Source organism: Octopus sinensis, linkage group LG1 (genome assembly GCF_006345805.1).
Source record: "Octopus sinensis linkage group LG1, ASM634580v1, whole genome shotgun sequence".
NCBI lineage: Eukaryota > Metazoa > Mollusca > Cephalopoda > Octopoda > Octopodidae > Octopus > Octopus sinensis.
The window spans coordinates 30,805,111-30,830,045 of NC_042997.1; the positions used below are offsets into that span (position 1 = coordinate 30,805,111).

The following is a 24,935-nucleotide window of genomic DNA, read 5'->3' on the forward strand; positions in this document are numbered from 1 at the left end:
AAGTATTGGAATTAATATAAGTGACTCCTTGCTTCCCCAAATCTTCGGCCTTGTGGCTATATTAAAAATAATTTTATACAATTCAGGCTTTCTGGAAGGCATCTGCCCGCAAAAATATAAAAACTAAGTGGATGGAAAATGTTAGATTATCTAAAATATCAGAAGAGGTAAGTCAAGAACGTATCATCTGTTAAAGTTCCTTTTCCAAGTATTTTCTATCTTCTACATCTGTTGTGTGTATATGTTAGTGATATAGGACAGCAAATCTCCAATGCATCTAACTTTACAGAAACCATATTAGAGGTCATTCAAGACAGAAAGTTATTCAACATGATAAAAGAAGTGGTTGTTAATGGTAATTCCCATTATTTTTGAGGAGTTGTTGGTGAAAATGATATGCAGAGTCAAAGAAGTTGGCTTTTTGTCCTTTTTTGGTGATGGAACACACCTTGATAGATTTCCTAAGAATGAAGTTGATACCAGTAGAAATAAAGATTTTGAAGTTTGATGAGGATAGGAGCAAACTCTGGAGTCCTCTGTTTGAGGGATATGAAAGGGATACTGTTGGAGAGTGATGAAAGGGTCATCATTTTATTGGGTTGAAGTTCTTACATATCTCTCGTTACCACACATATATAATTATGTGTCTATATGATGAGAACAGAGAATATAGAAAAAGGAAATTTGTGAGGAGTTTTATTGAATACGTACAGTGTTGAAAAGTAAGATAAGCAACTAATGTGAAGGCTTCTTCCTTGAAGGTGCTACCAGAAGAGCTGTCTTGCTTGTGGAATGGAATGGCAGATTGGAGGATTCCTCCAAGGGAGTAGAGAGCCTCTTTGCAATTGACCAGAAGTTTTAGAAACATGAGAGTTTGTTTACTGTACGATGCAGAAAGGTGTCTATTGCTTCTCTGATAGCAGTCTTCTAGACATTGTGTAACTGATGAAGATGATAATTGTGGTGGATAACTTTCCATAAGGAGTTGTGCTCTTTGTTCAAACTGCTGCTGCACAGATGTGTTAATGCATTTGGATTTTGTGAGTGTCGATGCTTTTGATGGATGCAGAATGGATGAAGCTATCTGTTTACTGTGTCAGATAAGTCTTGCAGGGAAACACTTTTGTTGCTAGGAATAGTTGGTATAAAATTTGTAGAGTTTCAACTAATTAACTGAGTGTTTTCTGTATATTTTTCTAATATGTAACTGTATGATTTTCTAATTTGTAGGACTTTGATAGAAGTTCTACAGAAAGGTATGTTGTAATGTATTTTATTACTTTCTCTTTTAGCATCACATTACCCGTGAGGGAGGTGCACATTATAGTACTAAGTTTTTATATTCATTTTTGTTTGAAAGAAGAATTTAACCCTTTTGCATTCAGATAATTCTGTCTATTGTAATGCTTATTTATTCACATTGCTTTGAATTAATCATGTAACTTCAAGATTTCAATAATGTGATTCCTTAATTTTAAAATAACATTGTAGGGTAGGTATGAGAGGCTGGATCTTGTCAGTTTGAACATAAAACAGGTAAAATATTTGGGCTTGATATGGCTAGTTTAAATACTAATGGGTTTCATCAGTCAAATCGTCCAACCCATGCCAGCATGGAAAATGAACGTTAAGCGATGATGATGATGAGTGTATCTATAACAAGGATTACATTATCTAATATATCCTTCATTAAGATGGAAGAGCATAATTTGAGGGATATTTGGTTACTAATTCTAGCTGATCAAGTGACTATGTAGAATCAAAGAGAGGCAAATACCATCTAGTATTTAGTATAATTTACAATTTAAATAGGCTTCATGTCCTCCTCCCTCTTATAAATATGATCCAACTTTATCAGCTGTCTTATTCTATCATGTTGGCTTTTTTTAATTTGTGATTTGTGTTCTTGTATTCCTTTTTTTTTTTTTTTTTATAATGGTACAAAAGTTAAAATAAAAATGTATAAAATATAAAAACAGTTTAGAAATGTAGTAACAGAATATACAATGAACTAAAAGAAATTACTCATGTGAGACAATGACATACATTTAGCTAAATCAGAAGGTTATCACTAAGAAGTACCACTAGGTTTTTGTTTTCTTTCTCCAAGCAGGAGTGGCTGTGTGGTAAGTAACTTGTTTACCAACCACATGGTTCCGGGTTCAGTCCCACTGCGTGGCACCTTGGGCAATTGTCTTCTACTATAGCCTCGGGCCGACCAAAGCCTTGTGAGTGGATTTGGTAGACGGAAACTGAAAGAAGCCCGTCATATATATGTATTATATATATATATATGCGTGTGTGTGTTTGTCCCAGAAAGAGGAAGTAAGAGTGAGAGAAAGTTGTGGTGAAAGAGTACAGCAGGGATCACCACCATCCCCTGCCGGAGCCTGGTGGAGCTTTAAGGTGTTTTCGCTCAATAAACACTCACAATGCTCGATCTGGGAATCGAAACCGCGATCCTATGACCGCGAGTCCGCTGCCCTAACCACTGGGCCATTGCGCCTCCACCTTAGACACAATTACTGTTCCTAACACTAGCTTAATGATAACTAAGTTATTTTACAAAATTCTTTGTTAGATTTAAAGTAATTGAAAGAAACACAGAACATTTCAAAATAAATACAGTAACAAAAGGGTTAAAGGCATTCAGTTGTGACTCTCCCATTCTTTTTTATTACTATGCTCTATCTAGGGCAACATTATACAGTTTGGGAAAAAGGTTTTGTAAGGGATTATAATACTGTTAATCAATTACTGAGACGCAAAACAGCAATGAATACTACAAATGTACAATACACAATACTGTGTTTAAATAATACAAATTTTTAGTCTTCATGGCAGTGACTATGTTATTCATTTTATTGGGCTTATGTAAACAAATGAACTTCTTAAGTGGGGATTGGCCGGACACGTTTTAGTTCTATTTGGGTCAAATTATCAGAGACCACACACTGCACCCCTGCATCTACCTGTTATCTGACTGTATGGAAATATTGTATATGTGTAAGAGTGTGTGTGTATATATACATACACACACACACACACACACATACATATATGTGGGTGGAGGCGAAATGGCCCAGTGGTTAGGGCAGCGGACTCGTAGTCGGAGGATTGCGGTTTTGATTCCCAGACTGGGCGTTGTGTGTGTTTATTTAGCGAAAACACCTAACAGCTCCACGAGGCTCTGGCAGTGGGGGGGGGCGACCCCTATTGTACTCTTTTGCCACAACTTTCTTTCACTCTCTCTTCCTGTTTCTTGAGTAATGCTGCGATGGACTGGCGTCCTGTGCAGCTGGGGGAAAACACATACGCCACAGAAACCGGGAAACGGGCCCATGAGCCTGGTTAGGATTGAAAAGAGCGCCGTTATATATATATATATATATATATACCGGAGTAAACACATAAATGTGAAACAAGGTTGAAAAAAGAGTACTCAAATACCAGTGGTAGAGTAATATGCTTTATTCAAAAGCAGCAGAAAATTCAACAAAAACTCAGAGTAACAGGTTTTGTTGAATTTTCTGCTGCTTTTGAATAAAGTATATATATATATATATATATATATAGATCACAACAGTTTGATTCAGAATCCTTGGTATTCGGAGTTTCAAGCTTGTGGCTAGTCTTCAGCCATTGGAGTCTGAATGGGAGTTCTACTGAAGAGAGTCAATGTTTATAACTGGATTGGTCAAGAAATGTCATGTGGTGTTGATGTTGGTAATTCAGTGACAGCAGTTAGATGGAAAATACCACATGGTGAACAGGAAATCGACTGAATGGTGAACAAGACATCAGTTGTGTGGTTGAGGGAAGTAGGAAGGGGCGGTAGATGTGGGGGTATATATGCATATATGTTATATATATATATATATATATATATATATGTGTGTGTGTGTGTATATATATATATGTGTGTATATATATATATGTGTATATATATATGTGTGTGTGTATATATATATGTGTATATATATGTGTATATATATATGTGTGTGTATATATATATGTGTGTATATATATATGTGTGTGTATATATATATATGTGTGTGTGTATATATATATGTGTATATATATATATGTGTGTGTGGTATATATATATGTGTATATATATATATATATATATATATGTGTGTGTGTATATATATATGTGTGTGTATGCATCAGTACTTATACAAGTGTGTATGTGTGCTTAGATGTGCATTCACTCATCCATGTGTGCACGTACACACACACACGTGCACACACATGAAAACACATGCACACACACATACATGGGTACACACACATGCATGCACACCTGATCAAAGCCTTGTGAGTGGATTTGGTAGATGGAAACAGAAGGAAGCCCTGTGTGTGTGTGTGTGTGTGTGTGTATTATCAACCACATGTATTCAAGGTATGTGTTTTAATTGTTCACCAGTATGCTGCAGTTTAGCACAGTGGGGACGACTCCTTCAAAGTACTGGGTGTTAAAACACCTGAAAGTCATAGACAGGTGAGACAACTCACTCCTAATTCCATTCAGGAGTGATGAATGCCAATATCTGGCCATTTTTGTGGCTTATCAATATCATGTACCCGAATCAAATTAGGGGCGAACTGAACCACCAGTCAGTGACTATATACAAATAGTATACAAACCATTTGCTGGTATGCTAGGACAATGTATACGTAAGAAGTTCAATTACAAAATAGAAGCAGTCCTTGAGTTGTAAACATTATTTACTGCATATACTCAATGTATATGTTTTGCTTGTTCACCAGTTCACTGCAGCAAAGCACTTTGGAGATGATTCCCACATAGCATGTGTGTGTGTGTGTGTGTGTGTGTGTGTGTACGTGCGTGTGTGTGTGCACACGCATGTGTGTGTGTGTCTTTGTGTTATGTTTGTTCGTCTCACCACTAGACAACCATTGTTGGTTTGTTTATGTCTCTATAACTTAGCAGTTCGGCAAAAGAGAGTAATAGAATAAGTAGTACCAGTCTTAAAAACTAAGTACTGGGGTCAATTTGTTTTGACTAAACGCTTTGACTAAACCAGCATTGCCTCAGTTCACTGACTGAAACATGTAAAAGGTAGAAGAGTGTAAAAGCCATCTTGAACTCATAACCATTTGATTAGTTGATTAGTTGTTTATTCATTTCTCAGCCATCTAAATAACACCCGAGAAAATCTTGAATATCAACAAATCTCATTTTCTATTTTTCTATAAAATTTGATGCTTTATATTTGTGTAAGAAGCGTATGTTTACAATTCTTCTTCTTCATTTCCTTAGATCACCCAGCCCTCCTGTGGATTATGCTGAAAATCTAGCTCGCTTTAAAAGAAGCAGTAGTAAAGAGAACAATATGTTGAATGGTAAGTTATCATCATCATCATCATCATCCTCATCATCGTCATTATCATTATCTCCTACAACTTTTTCCTGGGAGGGTTATACAGTTTTACTGTAGGCGCAGAAGTGGCTGTGTGGTAAGTAGCTTGTCTACCAACTACATGGTTCCGGGTTCAGTCCCACTGCGTGGCACCTTGGGCAAGTGTCTTCTACTATAGCCTCGGGCTGACCAAAGCCTTGTGAGTGGATTTGGTAGACGGAAACTGAAAGAAGCCCGTCGTATATATTTATATATATATGTACATTTGTGTGTCTGTGTTTGTCCCCTAGCATTGCTTGTCAACCGATGCTGGTGTGTTTATGTCCCCGTTACTTAGCGGTTCGGCAAAAGAGACTGATAGAATAAGTACTGGGCTAACAAAAGAATAAGTCCCGGAGTCGAGTTGCTCGAGTAAAGGCAGTGCTCCAGCATGGCCACAGTCAAATGACTGAAAACAAGTAAAAGAGAAAAGAGTTATAAAGCTGATGTGAAGACCAAGAATATAGTGCATGTAGTTTATTGGCAAAAAATAAGACCATCCCCAAATATAACAATACGTGCATATATGCATGTATTTATATATATGTATAGGTGCAGGAGTGGCTGTGTAGTAAGAAGCTTGCTTCCAAGCGACATTGTTCCAGATTCAGTTCCACTGCATGGCACCTTAGGCAAATGTCTTCTACTAAAGCCTTGGGTTGACCAAAGCCTTGTGAGCGGATTTGGTAGACAGAAACTGAAAGAAGCCTGTTGTATATATATATATATATATATACCGGAGTAAACACATAAATGTGAAACAAGGTGGAAAAAAGAGTACTCAAATACCAGGGGTAGAGTAATATGCTTTATTTAAAAGCAGCAGAAATTCAAAAAAACCTGACGAGGAACCAACAAACATGATTACAATAGTCAAACAGTAATAATAATAACAACAAACCTTTTTAATTTATCCCCATTTATGTGAAATTTTATACGAATTGCTAACACACACACACACATAATAAGGGTGAAAAATTGAATATTAATTTGATTAATATGAATTGAAAACCAGTGGTGTAGCATATAAGACCATAGCGGCTCTTCCTCTAGCAAAAAGGATGACCAGTATTAATGGCTCATCCCTGTTACACACACACACTCACACACACACACACACGCACACACACACACACACACCTTAGCTTACAATTTTCTTTCAACAATTGACACTGTCATATATGTATATGTTTGCGTGTCTATGTGTGTAAAGAGAAAGTGGGAGTAAGTGTGGTAATAGGCGGAGTAAAGCCTTTGAAGTGAGAGAGGGAAATCGTAAAATATTGAGTTTTCTCGAATTTTTGCTTAATTGGGGGTGAAATTGAAAGAAATTTATATGCCATGACCGAGTGGAATGTACTTGGAAAAATCATAGGTAAACTCCAATTGAAGAAATTGTGTGAGGAGTAAATCGTTATGTATTTATTTGTTTCTGTTTGCTCTGTATTTTTTTTTTGAGTACTGCTTTAAGGTACACTTGCAAAGAGAAAGTAGGAGAAATTATGGTAATAGCAGGAGTGAAGCAGTTGAAATTAGAGAGGCAAATCGTAAAATATTTACTTTTCTCGAATTTTTGCTTAATTAGGGGTCAAATTGAAAAAACTTTATATGCCATGACCCAATCGAATCTACTTGTAAAAATCGTAGGTAAATTCCAATTGAAGAAATTCTATATTGTAGAATTGTATTAAAAAGGAACATGGGAACAGGCAGAGAAAATCTGCCTTTTATCATAAGATATATATATATATATATATATATATATATATAATATATATATATATATATATAAATTAAATTAAATTAGAGATAAAACCACTATTATGCAAATCAAACAGTGAAAAACATAAAAATAAATAAATTAATATAATATGAAAAAAAATATAAAATTTATATAATTAAATTAAAGATTTTTTATATTTATAAATTTTTATAAATTTTTATATTTTTATATATTTTTAAAATTTTGAATTTATAAATTTTTAAACTTTTAATTTATTTATTAAATTTTTTTTTAAACTATCAAAAAGTATTAAAAAGTTTAATATAAAATAATAAGTAAACCCACAATATAAAATAAGTAAAACCACTAATATAATAAGTAAAACCACTAATATAAAATAATAAGTAATGTATATATATGTGTGTATGTATGTATGTATGTATATATTTGTGTATCTGTGTTTGTCCTTCCACCATCACTTTACAACCAATCTTGGTTTGTTTACGTCTCCATAACTTAGCAGGTCAGCAAAAAAGACCAATAGAATAAGTACCAAAAAATAAGCCCAGGGGTCTTACAAAACATAAGTCCAGGGGTTGATTTCTTCGACTAAAAGGTGGTGTTCCAGTATGGCCGCAGTCAAAATAACTGAAACAAGTAACAGAATAAAAGAATATATATATATACTAGCATTAAAGACCCGTCGTTGCCGGGTCATAGTGCTAGTGCATGTATATATATGTATATATAAATGTGTACATATTACATGTACATCTATATATATATATACATCTACACATAAAATGCAAAATACAAAGTTATATCTTGATATCGCTAGTGATAGATAACAATACTCAAAATCTATAACAGACAGGAATTTTTAGCTCTTCTTTTTTCTCTACATTGTATACTTTATAAACAATAGTCTTTTCTTTAATTTAATTTTTTATTATCCATCTGGACTATTCCATTTCTGTATGCTAATTATATTTTTAATTTATTCCCATTCATGTGAAACCACTTATTCAGGTTCAAATCATTGATGCAATTTTATACCAATTGCTATTTTTACTTTTTTTATGTTACGGTTATATTATACTTTAGTTTGATTTTAATTATTACTTACTACATATAATTCGATTGTTATTATTGTTTTTATTGTTAAAGTGAAAGTATCTGACATAAAGTAGAGAAATATTTTTGTTTCACTTTTAACACGTAATACTGAAATAGTGGAGAAGATATGATATTGCTATGGGCTCGCTCTAGGCAAGAAGTTGAACCTTTTTTTTTTGCCCATGAAACTACATGGACCCTAAGTAAGGCATGTGTAAAATTTGAATGAAATTGGTTGTGTAGTTCTCAAGTTTTAGGGAAACACACAGACAGACAGACATACATTCTCAGTTTTATATATATAAAGATATACATATATATATATACATATATATATATATATATATATATATATACACACACACACACACATACATATATATATGCATACCCATTCTTATTTGCACCGTCATTTCTATTGCTAAGCCAATCCTGTTTCTTCTCCCCTCTTTGATTCCTTGCTCCCTGCTTTTCTTTTTCTTTCTCTTTCTTCCGTGCTCTCATGTGACCGCCTTCAAACCGGTCTTTTCGGCTTGACTGCTGCCATGTTAACGTTTGTTTTCGTTCTTTGCCGCAAAGGCTTTTTTCAAATACGCCAGCCAAGATAAGTTAAAAATTGTCTAAAGTCGTAAGACGCCTGCTGTTTTTGTCCTGCTTACCATTCTTGTTTTTTATTTCTATTTTTTGTTTCTTGTATTTATATCCGTGTGGCACCCTGTCTTTGTTTCGTATACATTCGATCCTCTTTCCAAGAAATCTAATGCCTGTGACTTAGTTTTTCATTGGGGCTGGCCGGTTCAGAGTGATATCGAGATTAAACAGCCGAAATTGCTAAGATGATCCGGTTCCGACAGAAGATTAGAGGCTTTGAGTGACCCGTCTGTTTTTTTATGTGTCGTCTCTTTGTGTGTTTTTGCGTTCTTGTCCCACTTTGTAATTTATATTTTATATTTAATTTCTATACATATATATATATATACACACACACACACACACATACATATATATATGCATACACATATCTATACTTTTATATGTTTCTTGCGCTTTGCTTCATTTTTGCTTTAAAGAATCTAAAATGTCTCCATTTCATTCCTTGGTTCATTCAACATCTGGTGACATTAGATTTTCAGGAACCTCATGATAATGCAGAACCACTATATGCGGAACCAAAACCATTATTACCACGACAAAAAATTACACCAAGACTAAAAATTCCACCAGGACTAAAAATTCCACCAGGACCAAATTCACCAGGATCAAATTCACCAGTGCCAAATTCGCCAGGACCAAATTCACCAGTGCCAAATTCACCAGGACCAAATTCACCAGGACCAAAATCACCAGTACCAAAATCAGCTATACGATTTCCACCTGTCCCACCACCACCGCCACCACCACCACCATTGCCTCAAAACCACATTGCTTCAAAGACAGGACAGTTTCATTCTGTGAAAGAGCTGAAGCATTTCCCAGTACCAAATCTCAACAAGAGTTTGGTAAGTCACTTATTATTACAGTTAGTTAAATGGTTGGTTAGTTAATGAATTAAGCAACAAGACATATAATGATGAAAATTTCTAGGTAATAAAGTGAAATATTGATACTCATGCACACACATGCCCAGGTATGTTCGTGTATAAGTATGTATATGTTTATGTGTGCATTGGGTGGGGTGGGGCTTATGGATTATTTGAAGTGGTGTACAAAGGAGTGGCTGTGTGGTAAGTAGCTTGCTTACCAACCACATGGTTCCGGGTTCAGTCCCACTGCGTGGCACCTTGGGCAAGTGTCTTCTGCTATAGCCTCGGGCCGACCAATGCCTTGTGAGTGGATTTGGTAGACGGAAACTGAAAGAAGCCTGTCGTATATATGTATATATATATATATATGTGTGTATGTGTGTGTGTTTGTGTATCTGTGTTTGTCCCCCTAGCATTACTTGACAACCGATGCTGGTGTGTTTATGTCCCCGTCACTTAGCGGTTCAGCAAAAGAGACCGATAGAATAAGTACTGGGCTTACAAAAGAATAAGTCCCGGGGTCGAGTTGCTTGATTAAAGGCGGTGCTCCAGCATGGCCGCAGTCAAATGACTGAAACAAGTAAAAGAGAGTAAAAGAGTATACTAACTAAAATTTGGGATAATTATGTATTAGCGCATTTGTCTTCTTCACTTCTGAAACTTGTCAGATATTTTCAGAAAATTTTTTAAACGTACATACATACATGCATATGTGCATATGTATGTGTGTATATATATATATCATCATCATCATCGTTTAATGTCTGCTTTCCATGCTAGCATGGTTTGGATGATTTGACTGAGGGCTGGCGAACCAGATGGCTGCACCAGGCTCCCATCTAATCTGGCAGAGTTTCTACAGCTGGATGCCCTTCCTAACGCCTACCATTCTGAGAGCGTAGCGGGTGCTTTTACATGCCACCAGCACAAGGGCCAGTCAGGCGGTACTGGCAATGGCCAAGCTCAAATGGTGCTTGTTATGTGCCACCTGCACAGGAGCCAGTCTAGCGGCACTGGCAATGACCCTGCTTGAATGATTTTTTCACGTGCCAGTAAGGCAACACTGGTAATGATCACACTCGAATGGTACTTCTTACATGCCACTGGCATGGAAACCAGTTAGCTGCTCTGGCAACGATCACATTTGGATGGTGCTCTTAGCGCTTGACTAGCATGGATGCTAGTCATTGAATTTGATTTTGATTTTGATTTCACTTACCTCAACAGGTCTTCGCAAGCAGAGTTTAGTGTCCAGTGAAGGAAAGGCACGTATAAGTGGGCTGGTTACACCCCTGGCATAGGCCACGAGGTTATGGTCTCACTTGGCTTGCCAGGTCTTCTCAAGCACAGCATATTTCCAAAGGTCTCGGTCACTAGTCATTGCTTCGGTGAGGCCTAATGTTCAAAGGTCATGCTTCACCACCTCATCCCAGGTCTTCCTGGGTCTACCTCATCCACAGGTTCCTTCCACAGTTAGGAAGTGGCACTTCCTCATGCAGCTGTCCTCATCCATATGTAATACATGACCATACCAGTACAGTTGTCTGTCTTTCACACCACATTTGAGGCTTCTTAGGTCCAACTTTTCTCTCAAGGTACTTACACTCTGTTGAGTATGCTCACTGGCATTACACATCCATTGGAGCATACTGGCTTCATTCTTTGCAAGCTTATGCATGTCCACAGTAGTCATGGCTCATGTTTCACTGCCATGTAACATGGCTGTTTGTACACATGCGTCATACAGTCTACCTTTTACTCTGAGTGAGAGGCCCTTTGTCACCAGCAGAGGTAAGAGCTCTCTGAACTTTGCCCTGGCCATTCTTATTCTAGCAGCTACACTTCTTCCATGAAAAGATAGCTTAAACTGTGCTCTAAATGGAGGTGTAGTCAAATCCTATTTTATGGACTCAACCATGTTCTAAAATAAGTCGAAAGGTAAGCTACTATAAATTGGCATGAACTTTCCGGTCAACACAATATATAAATATCATCATCATCATCATCATCATCGTTTAGCGTCCGTTTTCCATGCTAGCATGGGTTGGACAGTTCTACTGGGGTCTGTGAAGCCAGAAGGCTTCATCAGGCCCAGTCAAATCTGGCAGTGTTTCTACGGCTGGATGCCCTTCCTAACGCCAACCACTCCGTGAGTGTAGTGGGTGCTTTTTACGTGCCACCCGCACAGGTGCCAGACAGAGCTGGCAAACGGCCACGAACGGATGGTGCTTTTTATGTGCCACTGGCACGAGGGCCAGGCGAGGCTGGCAACGGACACGAACGGATGGTGCTTTTTACGTGCCACCGGCACGAGGCCAGTCGGGGCGGCGCTGGCAACGGTCGCGAAACGGAAGGTTCTCTTACATGCCACCGGCACTGGTAACACATCTGCAATTTCCATGAATATATATATATATATATATATATATATATAATATATATATGTATATATGTATGTATGTACTATGTATGTATGTATGTATGTATGTATACATACACACTTCGATATATAAAGTTCAATTTTGGATTTCGTTTCCAAGATTTGGGAATTCATGTGTTGAAGCATGTTTTGTTGTGTCTGGTTAGAGCCATTCTCTTTTAGTACCTTATTATTTAACATACCAATAAAATTACCATTTATTTACTTATTCATTTCTACCTAAAATGTTCAATAGTCGTTAACTCTGTCTGTTATCTGAGCTGTTATTTTTATTTATTTGTGCACATGTGTGTGTGGGCCACTGTGTGTGTGCTTGCACATATATATGTATGTATGTACATTATTTATATTATTTACATTTGATGGATATTTGTCCTAATCTTGTTTGTTGTTAACACGTTTTGGCTGATATACTCTCCAGCCTTCTTCAGATATCCTGGGGAAATTTCGAACCTGGGGTCTCACTCCTAAGGTATTTTTCGATGCTATTATTATTATTATCATTATTATTATTATTAATATTATTATTATTATTATTATTACTATTATTATTACTATTATTATTGTTATTGTTATTATTATTATTCAGGTTACTGCCTGGAATTGAACTCAGAATCTTGGAGTTAGTAGCTCGTGCTCTTAACCACTACGCCATATGCCTGGGCTTATGGCATAGTGGTTAAGAGCACGGGCTACTAACCCCTAGGTTCTGAGTTTGATTCCAGGCAGTGACCTGAATAATAATAATAATCATAATAATAATAACAACATTGAAAAGTACTTTAGGAACGAGAACTCAGGTTCAACATTTCCCCAGGACACCTAAAGAAGGCTGGATAGTATATCAGCCGAAACGTGTTAACAAACAAGATGAGGACAAATACGTCAAATGTAAATAATGTACATAATTCCTCATCTCTCAAATATAGAACTGCATTATGTATGTATGCAAGCGTGTAAGTATGTGTATGCATGTATGTGTGTGTGTGCATATGTATATATGTATGTGTGTACGTTTGTACATATGTATTCTGCATATTCATGTGCTTGTGTGTTTTTATGTGTGTGTTTGTGTGTGCATGTGTGTGTCTCCATGTGTGTGCATGTTTGAGCATGTCTGTGTATGGGTTTTTGTGACTGTGTACTATCATCATCATCATCGTTTAACGTCCGCTTTCCATGCTAGCATGGGTTGGACGATTTGACTGAGGGGCTGGTGAACCAGATGGCTGCACCAGACTCCAATCTTGATCTGGCAGAGTTTCTACAGCTGGATGCCCTTCCTAACACCACCCACTCCGAGAGTGTAGTGGGTGCTTTTACGTGCCACCAGCACAAGGGCCAGCCAGTCAGGCGGTACTGGCAACGGCCACGCCCAAATGATGTTTTTTATGTGCCACCTGCACTATGTCTGTATTTATGGATGTGTGTCTCCGTATGTATCCTTGTGTGAAGTGAAGTGTGTGCGTGTATGGTCACATGTTTCAGTTTTCATTTGCATATGTATGTGTGTATGTGTGCTTGACTGTTCATGTTACCTGTGTACCTCTCCATCTGTATAACTATCTGTTTACATTCATATCTATTTACCTACATACATATGCATTATATTATTGAGTATCATTCAAGATTAATGCTAATTGGTAGGATCATTAGAACACTGAATTAAATGTTTTGCAATATTCAGTTCTTTTTAAGGCAATGAGCTGCAAAATCGTTACCATGACAGGAAAAATACTCTGTGGCATTTCTTCCGACTTCACTTTCTGAGTTCAAATGCTGCTAGGGTCAACTTAACCTTTCTTCCTTTTGGAGTCAATGTAATTGAATTAATCCCTCCCCAGAAATTGCTGGCCTTGTGCCAAAATTAGAAAGCAGTATTCAGTTCTCTCTCTCTCTCTCTCTCTCAAACTGGTTTTGGTTGGGCCTGGAAAGGGTTGGGCTGAATCAGGTTTAAATATGCTTAAAGCACAGTGTGATGGTGGTGCTTTTATGATTCTGTCAGGTGTTGAAAGGGCAATACAAAAGAAGTTTGGGTATATTGTTTGACCAGAATGTGAGAAATGCACAGACTTAGGTCACACACAACTCTGTGCATTTTTGATTTTGTCTGAGCCTCTTGGCACAATCTACAGATGTTTTATTCCATATACATGCGATGTCACATAAAAGCACTTGTGCGGTGCCATGTAAAAGCATCCAGCACACTCTGTATAGAGGTTGACATTAGGAAGGGCATCCAGCCATAGAAACCATGTATCTGTCTTAAGAACCTAACACACAACCTGGTTTGGGAATCAAACTCAGTACCCCTTGATAATGAGCCTGGCACTCTAACCACTGAGTCATGCACGTTCCATAATATTTCCAACATTTTCTGACTTTACTATAAAATAAAAGACCCACTTGAAAAACCTCACCTGTCTCTCCTTCTCTTATCACCTATACTCTTTCTTGCCACACTAATTATTAAACCAAATACTTCTTACCAAGAATGTCAACTTTTTAGAGGAATTTCAACCATGTTTCGTGGTCTGCTCCCACAACAGCTCCTTTATAGGATCCAGTTAGCTTAAGACATCATCAGGAGGAACCACATCCAGTTTCGGCCCCTACTCCTCTACCGTTTTGACATGGCGCCCCCCCACCCTTCGGAGGTATCTTCAGCTCTGGTGTTGGGTGCATGTCTTCTTTCTTCTTCTCTCTTCTGTTCCCTGGCCTCTTCGATGTAGCATCAACGAGTGTCAGCGGGCGACTGACTGCCTTGTCAAATTTCCCTTTAAATACTTGCTGCTAGGCTCCAGCAGGCAGCCCCAGCAAGTTGTCATGTGACATTGTCTCAATATTAACTGACCAATGATGGCATGTAGTCTTAGCCCACGCATTCTCTAAACGACCGTCACTTGTCAATCAGCGAAGCTAATTCAGTGTCAACTTGTCTCACCTAGTGATGTATTTTTCTTGCAAACATTAACATATAAGCAGAACATCACCCATATCAATTTCATTACTCCTAGAAGGCCTGAGAAAATTTGGGGGTTACTGTCTCTTCCTTCTGATTAAATCTTAAACAAAACTGAAAAAAATTCTTATCCATTTAATACTTCAACAACCATAATTACTCTTGAGTTCTGTGAAATAATTAATCTTTTTTTTTATTTTTGCATGTCTTCTTCTCTTGTTAAATTCTTTGCTGTGATGTTTATCTACTTAAAGCTGAATACATCAGTCTGGCAAAACCTACCAGATCTAACACCAAATTTAAAATTTAAATTACTGGAAGAAAAATTTGCTGTTAAAGAGAAAGGAAAAACCAAAACAGCAGTAACAACTAATACCGGTAAAATATTTGTTTATTTATTTAATTATTTATCAAATTTACTTGAGGGTAACCTGTATCTTATGATGTCAAACAAGTAGCCAGAAATTTGGTATTTCATTCATATCTGTCAGTTGTGCTGTATTGTGTCTTTTGCCAAAACAACACTAAAAAAAAACTGTATAGGCGCAGGAGTGGCTGTGTGGTAAGTAGCTTGCTAACCAACCACATGGTTCCAGGTTCAGTCCCACTGCGTGGCATCTTGGGCAAGTGTCTTCTGCTATAGCCCCGGGCCGACCAATGCCTTGTGAGTGGATTTGGTAGACGGAAACTGAAAGAAGCCTGTCGTATATATGTATATATATATATATATATGTGTGTATGTGTCTGTGTTTGTGCATCTGTGTTTGTCCCCCTAGCATTGCTTGACAACCGATGCTGGTGTGTTTATGTCCCTGTCACTTAGCGGTTCGGCAAAAGAGACCGATAGAATAAGTACTGGGCTTACAAAGAATAAGTCCCGGGGTCGATTTGCTCCTCGACTAAAGGCGGTGCTCCAGCATGGCCGCAGTCAAATGACTGAAACAAGTAAAAGAGAGAAAAGAGAGTATCAACATAACTGTAAAATGGAATCAGGCATGGTTGTTTCAATCCTGTTGTGTAGCACCTTGAGTAAATGTCTTCAGCCAAAAACTTTTAAGTGGATTTTGGTAGCCTGGAACTGTGTAGAAACCCATCAGAGGAAACACTCCTACTCCTTGATGAGTAGATTCATTCCATCACCAGTCTTAACACCACCACTTGGGTAACTTTAACAGAGTTCATTCTGTCACAAGCATTTTAGTGACATCTCTAATCTGAGTATAACATACACCCTTCCTCTTACCAATCTTGAAGGACTTGAAAGGGGCCATAGGTGCAACTCTCCCCTCTCTAACTAAACCATGATAGAAAAGGGTACTGTTGGTTATGCAAACCAGGCTGTTTTTAAGCATTTTGTTTATTTGCATAGCTTAGTTCAATTCTGTTTGTGTTGGGGTACAGCTAAGAGAATGAAGGCTTCCATCCACTTAGCTTATGATAAAGACATTACATAGAAACTAAGTCTTCAATGGGACCTCTATGATGCAATCTATTACGAGTTTCAGTCTTACCATCATCAACCCAGCAAAATTTATAGTGGAAGTAGGTACTTTATAAAATTTAATTATCAGGTTACTAAATTGCAGAATTGGTAAAACATTGGGCAAACTCCATTTGTTGTATTTGGTTATACTCTTTTACATGTTTCAGTCATTTGACTGTGGCCATGCTGGAGCACCACCTTTAGTCGAGCAAATCAACCCCGGGACTTTTTCTTTGTAAGCCCAGTACTTATTCTATTGGTCTCTTTTGCCGAACCGCTAAGTGACAGGGATATAAACACACCAGCATCGGTTGTCAAGCAATGTTAGGGGGACAAACACAGACACGCAAACATACACACATACACATATATATACATATATACGACGGGCTTCTTTGAGTTTCCGTCTACCAAATCCACTCACAAGGCTTTGGTTGGCCCGAGCTCTAGTTGAAGACACTTGCCCAAGATGCCACGCAATGGAACTGAACATGGAACCATGTGGTTGGTAAGCAAGCTACTTACCACACAGCCACTCCTGCGCCTATGTGAAAATTATGTGAAAATATTACCAATACCATATACTATAATGCATGTCATCATCATCATCATCATTTGACATCCATCTTCCATGCATACACGGTTAGGACAGTTGACAGGAACCAGCCTCGTAGAAGACTACCCCCATGCAACTGTGTCTGTTTGGCAGGGTTTTAAGGCTGGATGCGCTTCCTAACACCAACCACTCCAGTTCTTTAAATTCCAGAAGCTGTGATTTTTTTATCTGGAAAAAATCCCTTTAAAGATGTATTAAAGATGTCATTGTCCTCCTCCTTCTCCACCTTTAAAAGGTAACGTGCAAATATGGGACCAGTTGTGATAGTAGAACAACAAAATTTTCTGAATAGGGACTAAATTGGGGAAGATAATGTAACAGTTGGTTTTGGCTGCAGCAAATACATCATCAAAGTTAGGCATGTCAACTCAAGGTGGTCACATTAATACAACTCTCTCTTTACTCTTTTACTCTTTTACTTGTTTCAGTCATTTGACCATGGCCATGCTGGAGCACTGCCTTTAGTTGAGCAAATCGACCCCAGGACTTATTCTTTGTAAGCCTAGTACTTATTATATACGGTATCTTTTGCTGAACTGTTAAGTTACGGGGACGTAAACACACCAGCATCAGTTGTCAAGCGATGATGGGGGACAAAAACAGACACACAAACATATACACACACATATATATAAATAGGTGAATGAATTATCCTATGTTTATCGTCAGCATGGAAAATTCGTTGAACCGAAACCAGGGTAGCAAATTCACGTCAGAAACACGGTTGAAGCGACCTGTCCAAGGGTAGAAACTTCGGGTTCATGTGCAGAAATTTGTGTGTTGTATATGAATAAATGAAAGAATGGAGTCGAACGAAGATGTTAACAAAATTCCTTTACTCTCGACATATGTTTTGAAGACAACGTGGTTTCATTCCAAAGGAATAAAGGGTGCATTATGCAATCTTTTCATCAGGAAAGAAAGGGAACCTCTCTCGACAACAAGACAAACAAAAATTTCGATGACTGCCTACATGGTAAACAAAACGATAATGAGTGTTTTTAAAAAAACCGTTAGAAGACTTGACGTCAAAGTTAGATAGTAGGAAGAGAAGGGTTAAAGGAATAATAGGTAGGGAACAAGTGGAGAGGGAAGGGTACGTTGATTGAAAGAATGTTCGAAGGCTTAGGAAAGAATTTCGCTATTGAAGTGGAGTGCACGTTAAGCTAATTGTTCAAACCACAGTGACTATCGTTATCATTTATATGAATAAAACGTATCAATCAACATACCCTTCCCTTCTCCACTTGTTCCCTACCTATTATTCCTTTAACCCTTCTCTTCCTACTATCTAACTTTGACGTCAATTCTTCTAATGATTTTTTTTAAAAACACTCATTATCGTTTGTTTACCATGTAGGCAGTCATCGAAATTTTTGTTTGTCTTGTTGTTGAGAGAGGCTCCCTTTATTTCCTGATGAGAAGATTGCATAATGCACCCTTTATTCCTTTGGAATGAAACCATGTTGTCTTCGAAACATATGTCGAGAGTAAAGGAATTTTGTTAACATCTTCGTTCGACTCCATTCTTTCATTTATTCATATACAACACACACACACACAACACACACACACACACACACCACACACACACACATATATATATATATTATATATATATATATATATAATATATATATATATATATACATATATATATATACATATATATGACGGGCTTCTTTCAGTTTCCATCTACCAAATCAACTCACAAGGCTTTGGTCAGCCCGAGGCTATAGTAGAAGACACTTGCCCAAGGTGCCATCCAGTGGGAATGAACCCAGAACCACGTGGTTGGTAAGCAAGCTACTTACCACACAGCCACTCCTTAGCAAAAATGAAATCTCCTTATAGACCTTGCCATTTGCAACCGAGTAATGTACATGGTACTTGGAAAAATGTAAAAATTTATGTAGCAACAAACAGCTGATGGAAGTGATATACCAAACTATGTCATATTTCATACTGCCGATTAATAAAAAAAATGCAATGTTTAGGTTTGCTATATACATCTATGGAGAGGCCATATACTTAGTTGTGCTGTTACACTGAAACTCAGTTTGTCATACACTAATAGTACAATATAAAGTAATTAAATGCAACATCAAAAGCCAGGAGGCTCATGGACCTATTAACATAACTTATATGTTCATTCTACTGGGAGCCCACTCTGCTGGATGGTTGGCATTAGGAAGGGCATCCCACTGTAAAATCCTGCCAAAACAGACAGAAGTCTGGTGCAGGCTTCTACCTGGCCGGTTCCTGTCAAACCGTCCTACCCATGCCGGCATGGAAGGCGTATATTAAATGATGTTGATAATGATGGTTAATGGATGTGTGCACCCTGTCTTCAGCACAGTACCCAGGCTATATATAATGTAGCACACAGATACAAGGCGCAGGAGTGGCTGTGTGGTAAGTAGCTTGTTTACGAACCACATGGTTCCGGGTTCAGTCCCACTGCATGGCACCTTGGGCAAGTGTCTTCTACTATAGCCTCGCGCCGACCAAAGCCTTGTGAGTTGATTTGGTAGACGGAAACTGAAAGAAGCCCGTCGTATATATGTATATATATGTATGTGCGTGTATGTTTGTGTGTCTGTGTTTGTCCCCCCAACATCGCTTGATAACCGATGCTGGTGTGTTTATGTCTCCGTCACTTTGCGGTTCGGCAAAAGAAACCTTTAGAATAAGTACTGGGCTTACAAAAGAATAAGTCCCGGGGTTGAGTTGCTCGATTAAAGGCGGTGCACCAGCATGGCCACAGTCAAATGACTGAAACAAGTAAAAAGAGAAAGAGAAAGAGATATATATAATACAAATTGTAAAAACATTTTTTTCTACTTTGTGTAATTGTTCTTTCATTTCCGTCTCTTTTGAATATATAGTAAACAGAATATTATTTATTCCATTCATAAAATATGTGGGAAGCACTCCGTCGGTTCCGACGACGAGAGTTCCGGTTGATCCGAATCAACGGAACATCCTGCTCGTGAAATTAACGTGTAAGTGGCTGAGCACTCCACAGACACGTGTACCCTTAACGCAGTTCTCGGGGATATTCAGCGTGACACAGAGAGTGACAAGGCCGGCCCCTTGAAATACAGGTACAACAGAAACAGGAAGTAAGAGTGAGAGAAAGTTGTGGTGAGAGAGTACAGCAGGGATCACCACCATCCCCTGCCGGAACCTTGTGGAGCTTTTAGGTGTTTTCGCTCAATAAACACTCACAACGCCCGGTCTGTGAATCGAAACCGTGATCCTACGACCGCGAGTCCGCTGCCCTAACCACTGGGCCATTGCACCTCCACAAACAGGTCATGTACTAGTGAAGATAACAGTGATGACTAAAGATAGTTGGTGATGAGAGTGACAATAATAATGACTAAATTTTCGTCTCGCATTCAATAGTTTTACACTTGACCTGTATATACCTTCTTAGTGGAGGCGCAATGGCCCAGTGGTTAGGGCAGCGGACTTGCGGTTTCAACTCCCAAACCGGGCGTTGTGAGTGTTTATTGAGTGAAAACACCTAAAGCTCCCCCAGGCTCCGGCAGGGGATGGTGGTGATCCCTGCTGTACTCTTTCACCACAACTTTCTCTTACTCTTACTTCCTATTTCTGTTGTACCTGTATTTCAAAGGGCCGGCCTTGTCACTCTCTGTGTCACGCTGAATATCCCCGAGAACTACGTTAAGGGTACACGTGTCTGTGGAGTGCTCAGCCACTTACACGTTAATTTCACGAGCAGGCTGTTCCGTTGATCGGATCAATCGGAATCCTCGTCGTCGTAACCGATGGAGTGCTTCCATCCCATATACCTTCTTAGACATTTTCACTTCTTACAGAGCTAAAAGTTTTTATATTTGTTTTTACAGATAAAGTATTCATGAACGAAAAGAAGGCTCAAAACGTCATGATCTTGATGAGAGGGAGGTTTCTTCAGTCTGTAAGAAGCGTATCTTCAGCTCTTGTTTCACTCCAAGAACTTAATTATGTTACGTTGGAAGATATACGCACTCTTCAAAAGTAATAATTTATTATCTTTACTCTTCATTATTTTTTTAATTATAATTATTAGTGTTATTAGCGGTTGGGAGGCAGTCGCCGGCAACCGTGGAGAATGGCGACGTACAGTAAAAGAGGGAATACAAAAGAGTGACAGAGAGAGAGAGGAGAAATGGAAAGAAAGGAAGAGACGTAAACAAGAGACTATGGCACTACAACCAGCCAGGAACAGTCTTCGCTACATTTGCGGTACCTGCCAGAGGGAGTGTTTGTCCAGGATAGGACTACACAGCCACAGCAGGAAATGTATCAGGACATGAAATATAAAAGCCGGACTAGACTACAAAAAAAAAAAAAAAGATGCGCATCTCCATTGTCTCCCGAGACAGAAAGGATGCCAATACCAATGAGGTGGCAGAATCATTAGTGTATTAGGCAAAATGCTTAGCAATATTTCACCTCTCTTTACATTCTGAGTTCAAATTCTGCCGAGGTTGGCTTTGCCAGTGTTATACAACATGCTCCACCAAACCATGGGATGGGTTAGTGTGCAGAATACAAGCCACATTATAGTATTAGTAAAATACAGAAAGTAAACATACTATCTTATGCTTTATAAATCATCTATATGCTTCAGCAAATTAACTGACAGGATTGCTTGACTGCTTGTTGAAACTCCTATAAACTTATTAATTCACCTCTGCTCGGTGATTAGCAAAAATTTGCCAAAATATATATCATCATCATCATCATCATCGTTTAACGTCCGCTTTCCATGCTAGCATGGGTTGGACGATTTTGACTGAGGGCTGGCAAACCAGATGGCTGCAATCTTGATCTGGCAGAGTTTCTACAGCTGGATGCCCTTCCTAATGCCAACCACTCTGAGAGTGTAGTGGGTGCTTTTTCCGGGCCACCGGCATGGAGGCCAGTCAGGCGGTACTGGCAGTGACCTCGCTTGAATCTTTTTACACGTGCCAGTGAAGCGATGGTGGTAACAATCACACTCGAATGGTGCCCTTTTACGTGCCACAGGTACGAAAGCCAGTTGGCTGCTCTGGCAACGATCACGCTCGGATAGTGCTCTTGGTACCCTACTAGCACAGGCACAAGTGCCAGTAAGGCGACGCTGGTAACGATCATACTCGAACGGTGCCCTTTTACGTGCCACAAGTACGGAAACCAGTTGGCTGCTCTGGCAATGATCACGCTCGGATGGTGCTCTTAGCACCCTACTAGCAGTGGCACAAGTGCCAGTAAGGTGACGCTGGTAACGATCATACTCGAACGGTGCCCTTTTACGTGCCACAAGTACGGAAGCCAGTTGGCTGCTCTGGCAACGATCACGCTCGGATAGTGCTCTTGGCACCCTACTAGCGCAGGCACAAGTGCCAGTAAGGCGACGCTGGTAACGATCATACTCGAATGGTGCCCTTTTACGTGCCACAAGTACGGAAGCCAGTTGGCTGCTCTGGCAACGATCACTCTCGGATAGTGCTCTTGGCACCCTACTAGCGCAGGCACAAGTGCCAGTAAGGCGACACTGGTAATGATCATACTCGAACGGTGCCCTTTTATGTGCCACTGGCACAGAAGTCGGTTAGCTGCTCTGTCAACGATCATATTCGTATGGTGCTCTTTGCACCCCGCTAGCACGGATGCCAGTCATCGAATTGATTTTGATTTTGATTTCCCTTGCCTCAACAGGTCTTCAAAGCATAAAATGCCATGCATATTTCCTGTACTTTATCTGTGTGTGTGATGAAAAAGGAAAGCAATGTTATATATGTACATTTGTGTATGTTTTATAGAAATATATGAGTGAGTCTATTCATTTTTGCAGATATCAACCTGATGCTGATGAAATTGAAATGTATCAGAGACTACAGACTGAAGAAGTTGAGCTGAAACCTGTTGATGATTGCATGCTAAAATTGTCCCTGATACCTTGTTTTAGAGATCGTCTTGAATTGATTCACACCATATGGAGCTTTTCTGAAGAGAATACAGAATTTATTATGGTAATCATCATCATCATCATCATCATCATCATTTAGCGTCCGTTTTCCATGCTAGCATGGGTTGGACGGTTCTACTGGGGTCTGTGAAGCCAGAAGGCTTCATCAGGCCCAGTCAAATCTGGCAGTGTTTCTACGGCTGGATGCCCTTCCTAACGTAATATCAAATGAAAATGAAAATCAAATTATAATTTAAAAACTCATCCTGATTACTTAGTTTATTAACCTTAATTATAGAACCATCTTCAGTTAAATTTCTCCCTAGATCTGCACATAAATGTGAAGGTGTGGGCAAGATTTTGTTGAATAAAACAGGCAACTCTCTTTATAGGCGCAGGAGTGGCTGTGTGGTAAGTAGCTTGTCTACCAACCACATGGTTCCGGGTTCAGTCCCACTACGTGGTACATTGGGCAAGTGTCTTCTACTATAGCCTCGGGCCGACCAAAGCCTTGTGAGTGGATTTGGTAGACGGTAACTGAAAGAAGCCCGTCGTATATATGTATATATATATATATGCATGTGTGTGTCTGTGTTTGTCCCCCTAGCATTGCTTGACAACAGATGCTGGTGTGTTTATGTCCCCATTGCTTAGCGGTTCGGTAAAAGAGACCGATAGAATAAGTACTGGGCTTACAAAGGAACAAGTCCTGGGGTCGAGTTGCTCGATTAAAGGCGGTGCTCCAGCATGGCCGCAGTCAAATGACTGAAACAAGTGAAAAGAGTAATTGTCCATGTATGCATGTTTTTCCAATGTTTATCCAAGGGAAGGCTGCTGGATTAGCTTGCATATACACCATCCATAAATCAGGTACTGTGGTATAAATCCTCAGACAATATTTTGTATGAACATTCTGTATTACTGCCAATACACCTTGGTATCAGTCTCATCGCTGGTTTTGCAACAAGACATTCTGGCCAACCCTCTAACGGATTCATCAATCCTCCTCTCTGGATTGGAACTTTATGAACTCCAAAAGAATTAAAGGTTGACTTTGGTAGGATTTGAACTCAGTGCACAATAGATGAGAACAAATACTGTGAGGTATCCTGTCCAATGCATTTTGATGGCAGTTCTCCATGTCCACAAATCATGAGGAAGAACAGCAAGCCTTCTCTTAGTTATGTAAACTGATTCTTGAACAACAGGCTCTGGAGCACTCAGGGCAAATATGTAGGCTTTGATCAGATGGGTGTCAAAACATATATATATATATCTATATATATATATGTGTGTGTGTGTGTGTGTCTGTGTGTGTGAAAGCGCATGGCTCAGTGGTTAGAGCATCGAGCTTGCGATTGTGAGGTTGTGAGCTCGAATCCTGGACCAGGCTGCGTGTTGTGTTCTTGAGCAAGACACTTTATTTCACTTTGCTCCAGTTCACTCAGCTGTAGAAATGAGTTGCGACGTCACTGGTGCCAAGCTGTATCGACCCCTTTGCCTTTCCCTTGGATAACACTGGTGGCGTGGAGAGGGGAGGTTGGTATGCATGGGTGACTGGTGGTCTTCCATAAAACAACTTTGCCCGGACTTGTGCTTGGGAGGGTAACTTTCTAGGTGCAATCCCATGGTCTGTGTTGTGATCGAAGGGGGTCTCAATGCTTGTAGCTTAGTTTTTCCT

The 24,935-nt window shown here is 38.9% G+C and overlaps 1 protein-coding gene across 1 annotated transcript in view; it reads left to right on the forward strand.

Moving 5' to 3' along the window:
* Positions 1–24,935, forward strand: part of LOC115214320 (formin-B-like) — a 49,216-nt gene that overhangs the window by 2,966 nt on the left and 21,315 nt on the right. The window contains exons 3-9 of the mRNA XM_029783499.2: positions 87–167; positions 1,231–1,256; positions 5,288–5,370; positions 9,391–9,764; positions 15,445–15,568; positions 21,168–21,318; positions 23,141–23,318. Of these exons, the coding sequence (XP_029639359.1) occupies positions 87–167; positions 1,231–1,256; positions 5,288–5,370; positions 9,391–9,764; positions 15,445–15,568; positions 21,168–21,318; positions 23,141–23,318 (1,017 nt within the window). The remainder of the gene's footprint in view (positions 1–86; positions 168–1,230; positions 1,257–5,287; positions 5,371–9,390; positions 9,765–15,444; positions 15,569–21,167; positions 21,319–23,140; positions 23,319–24,935) is intronic.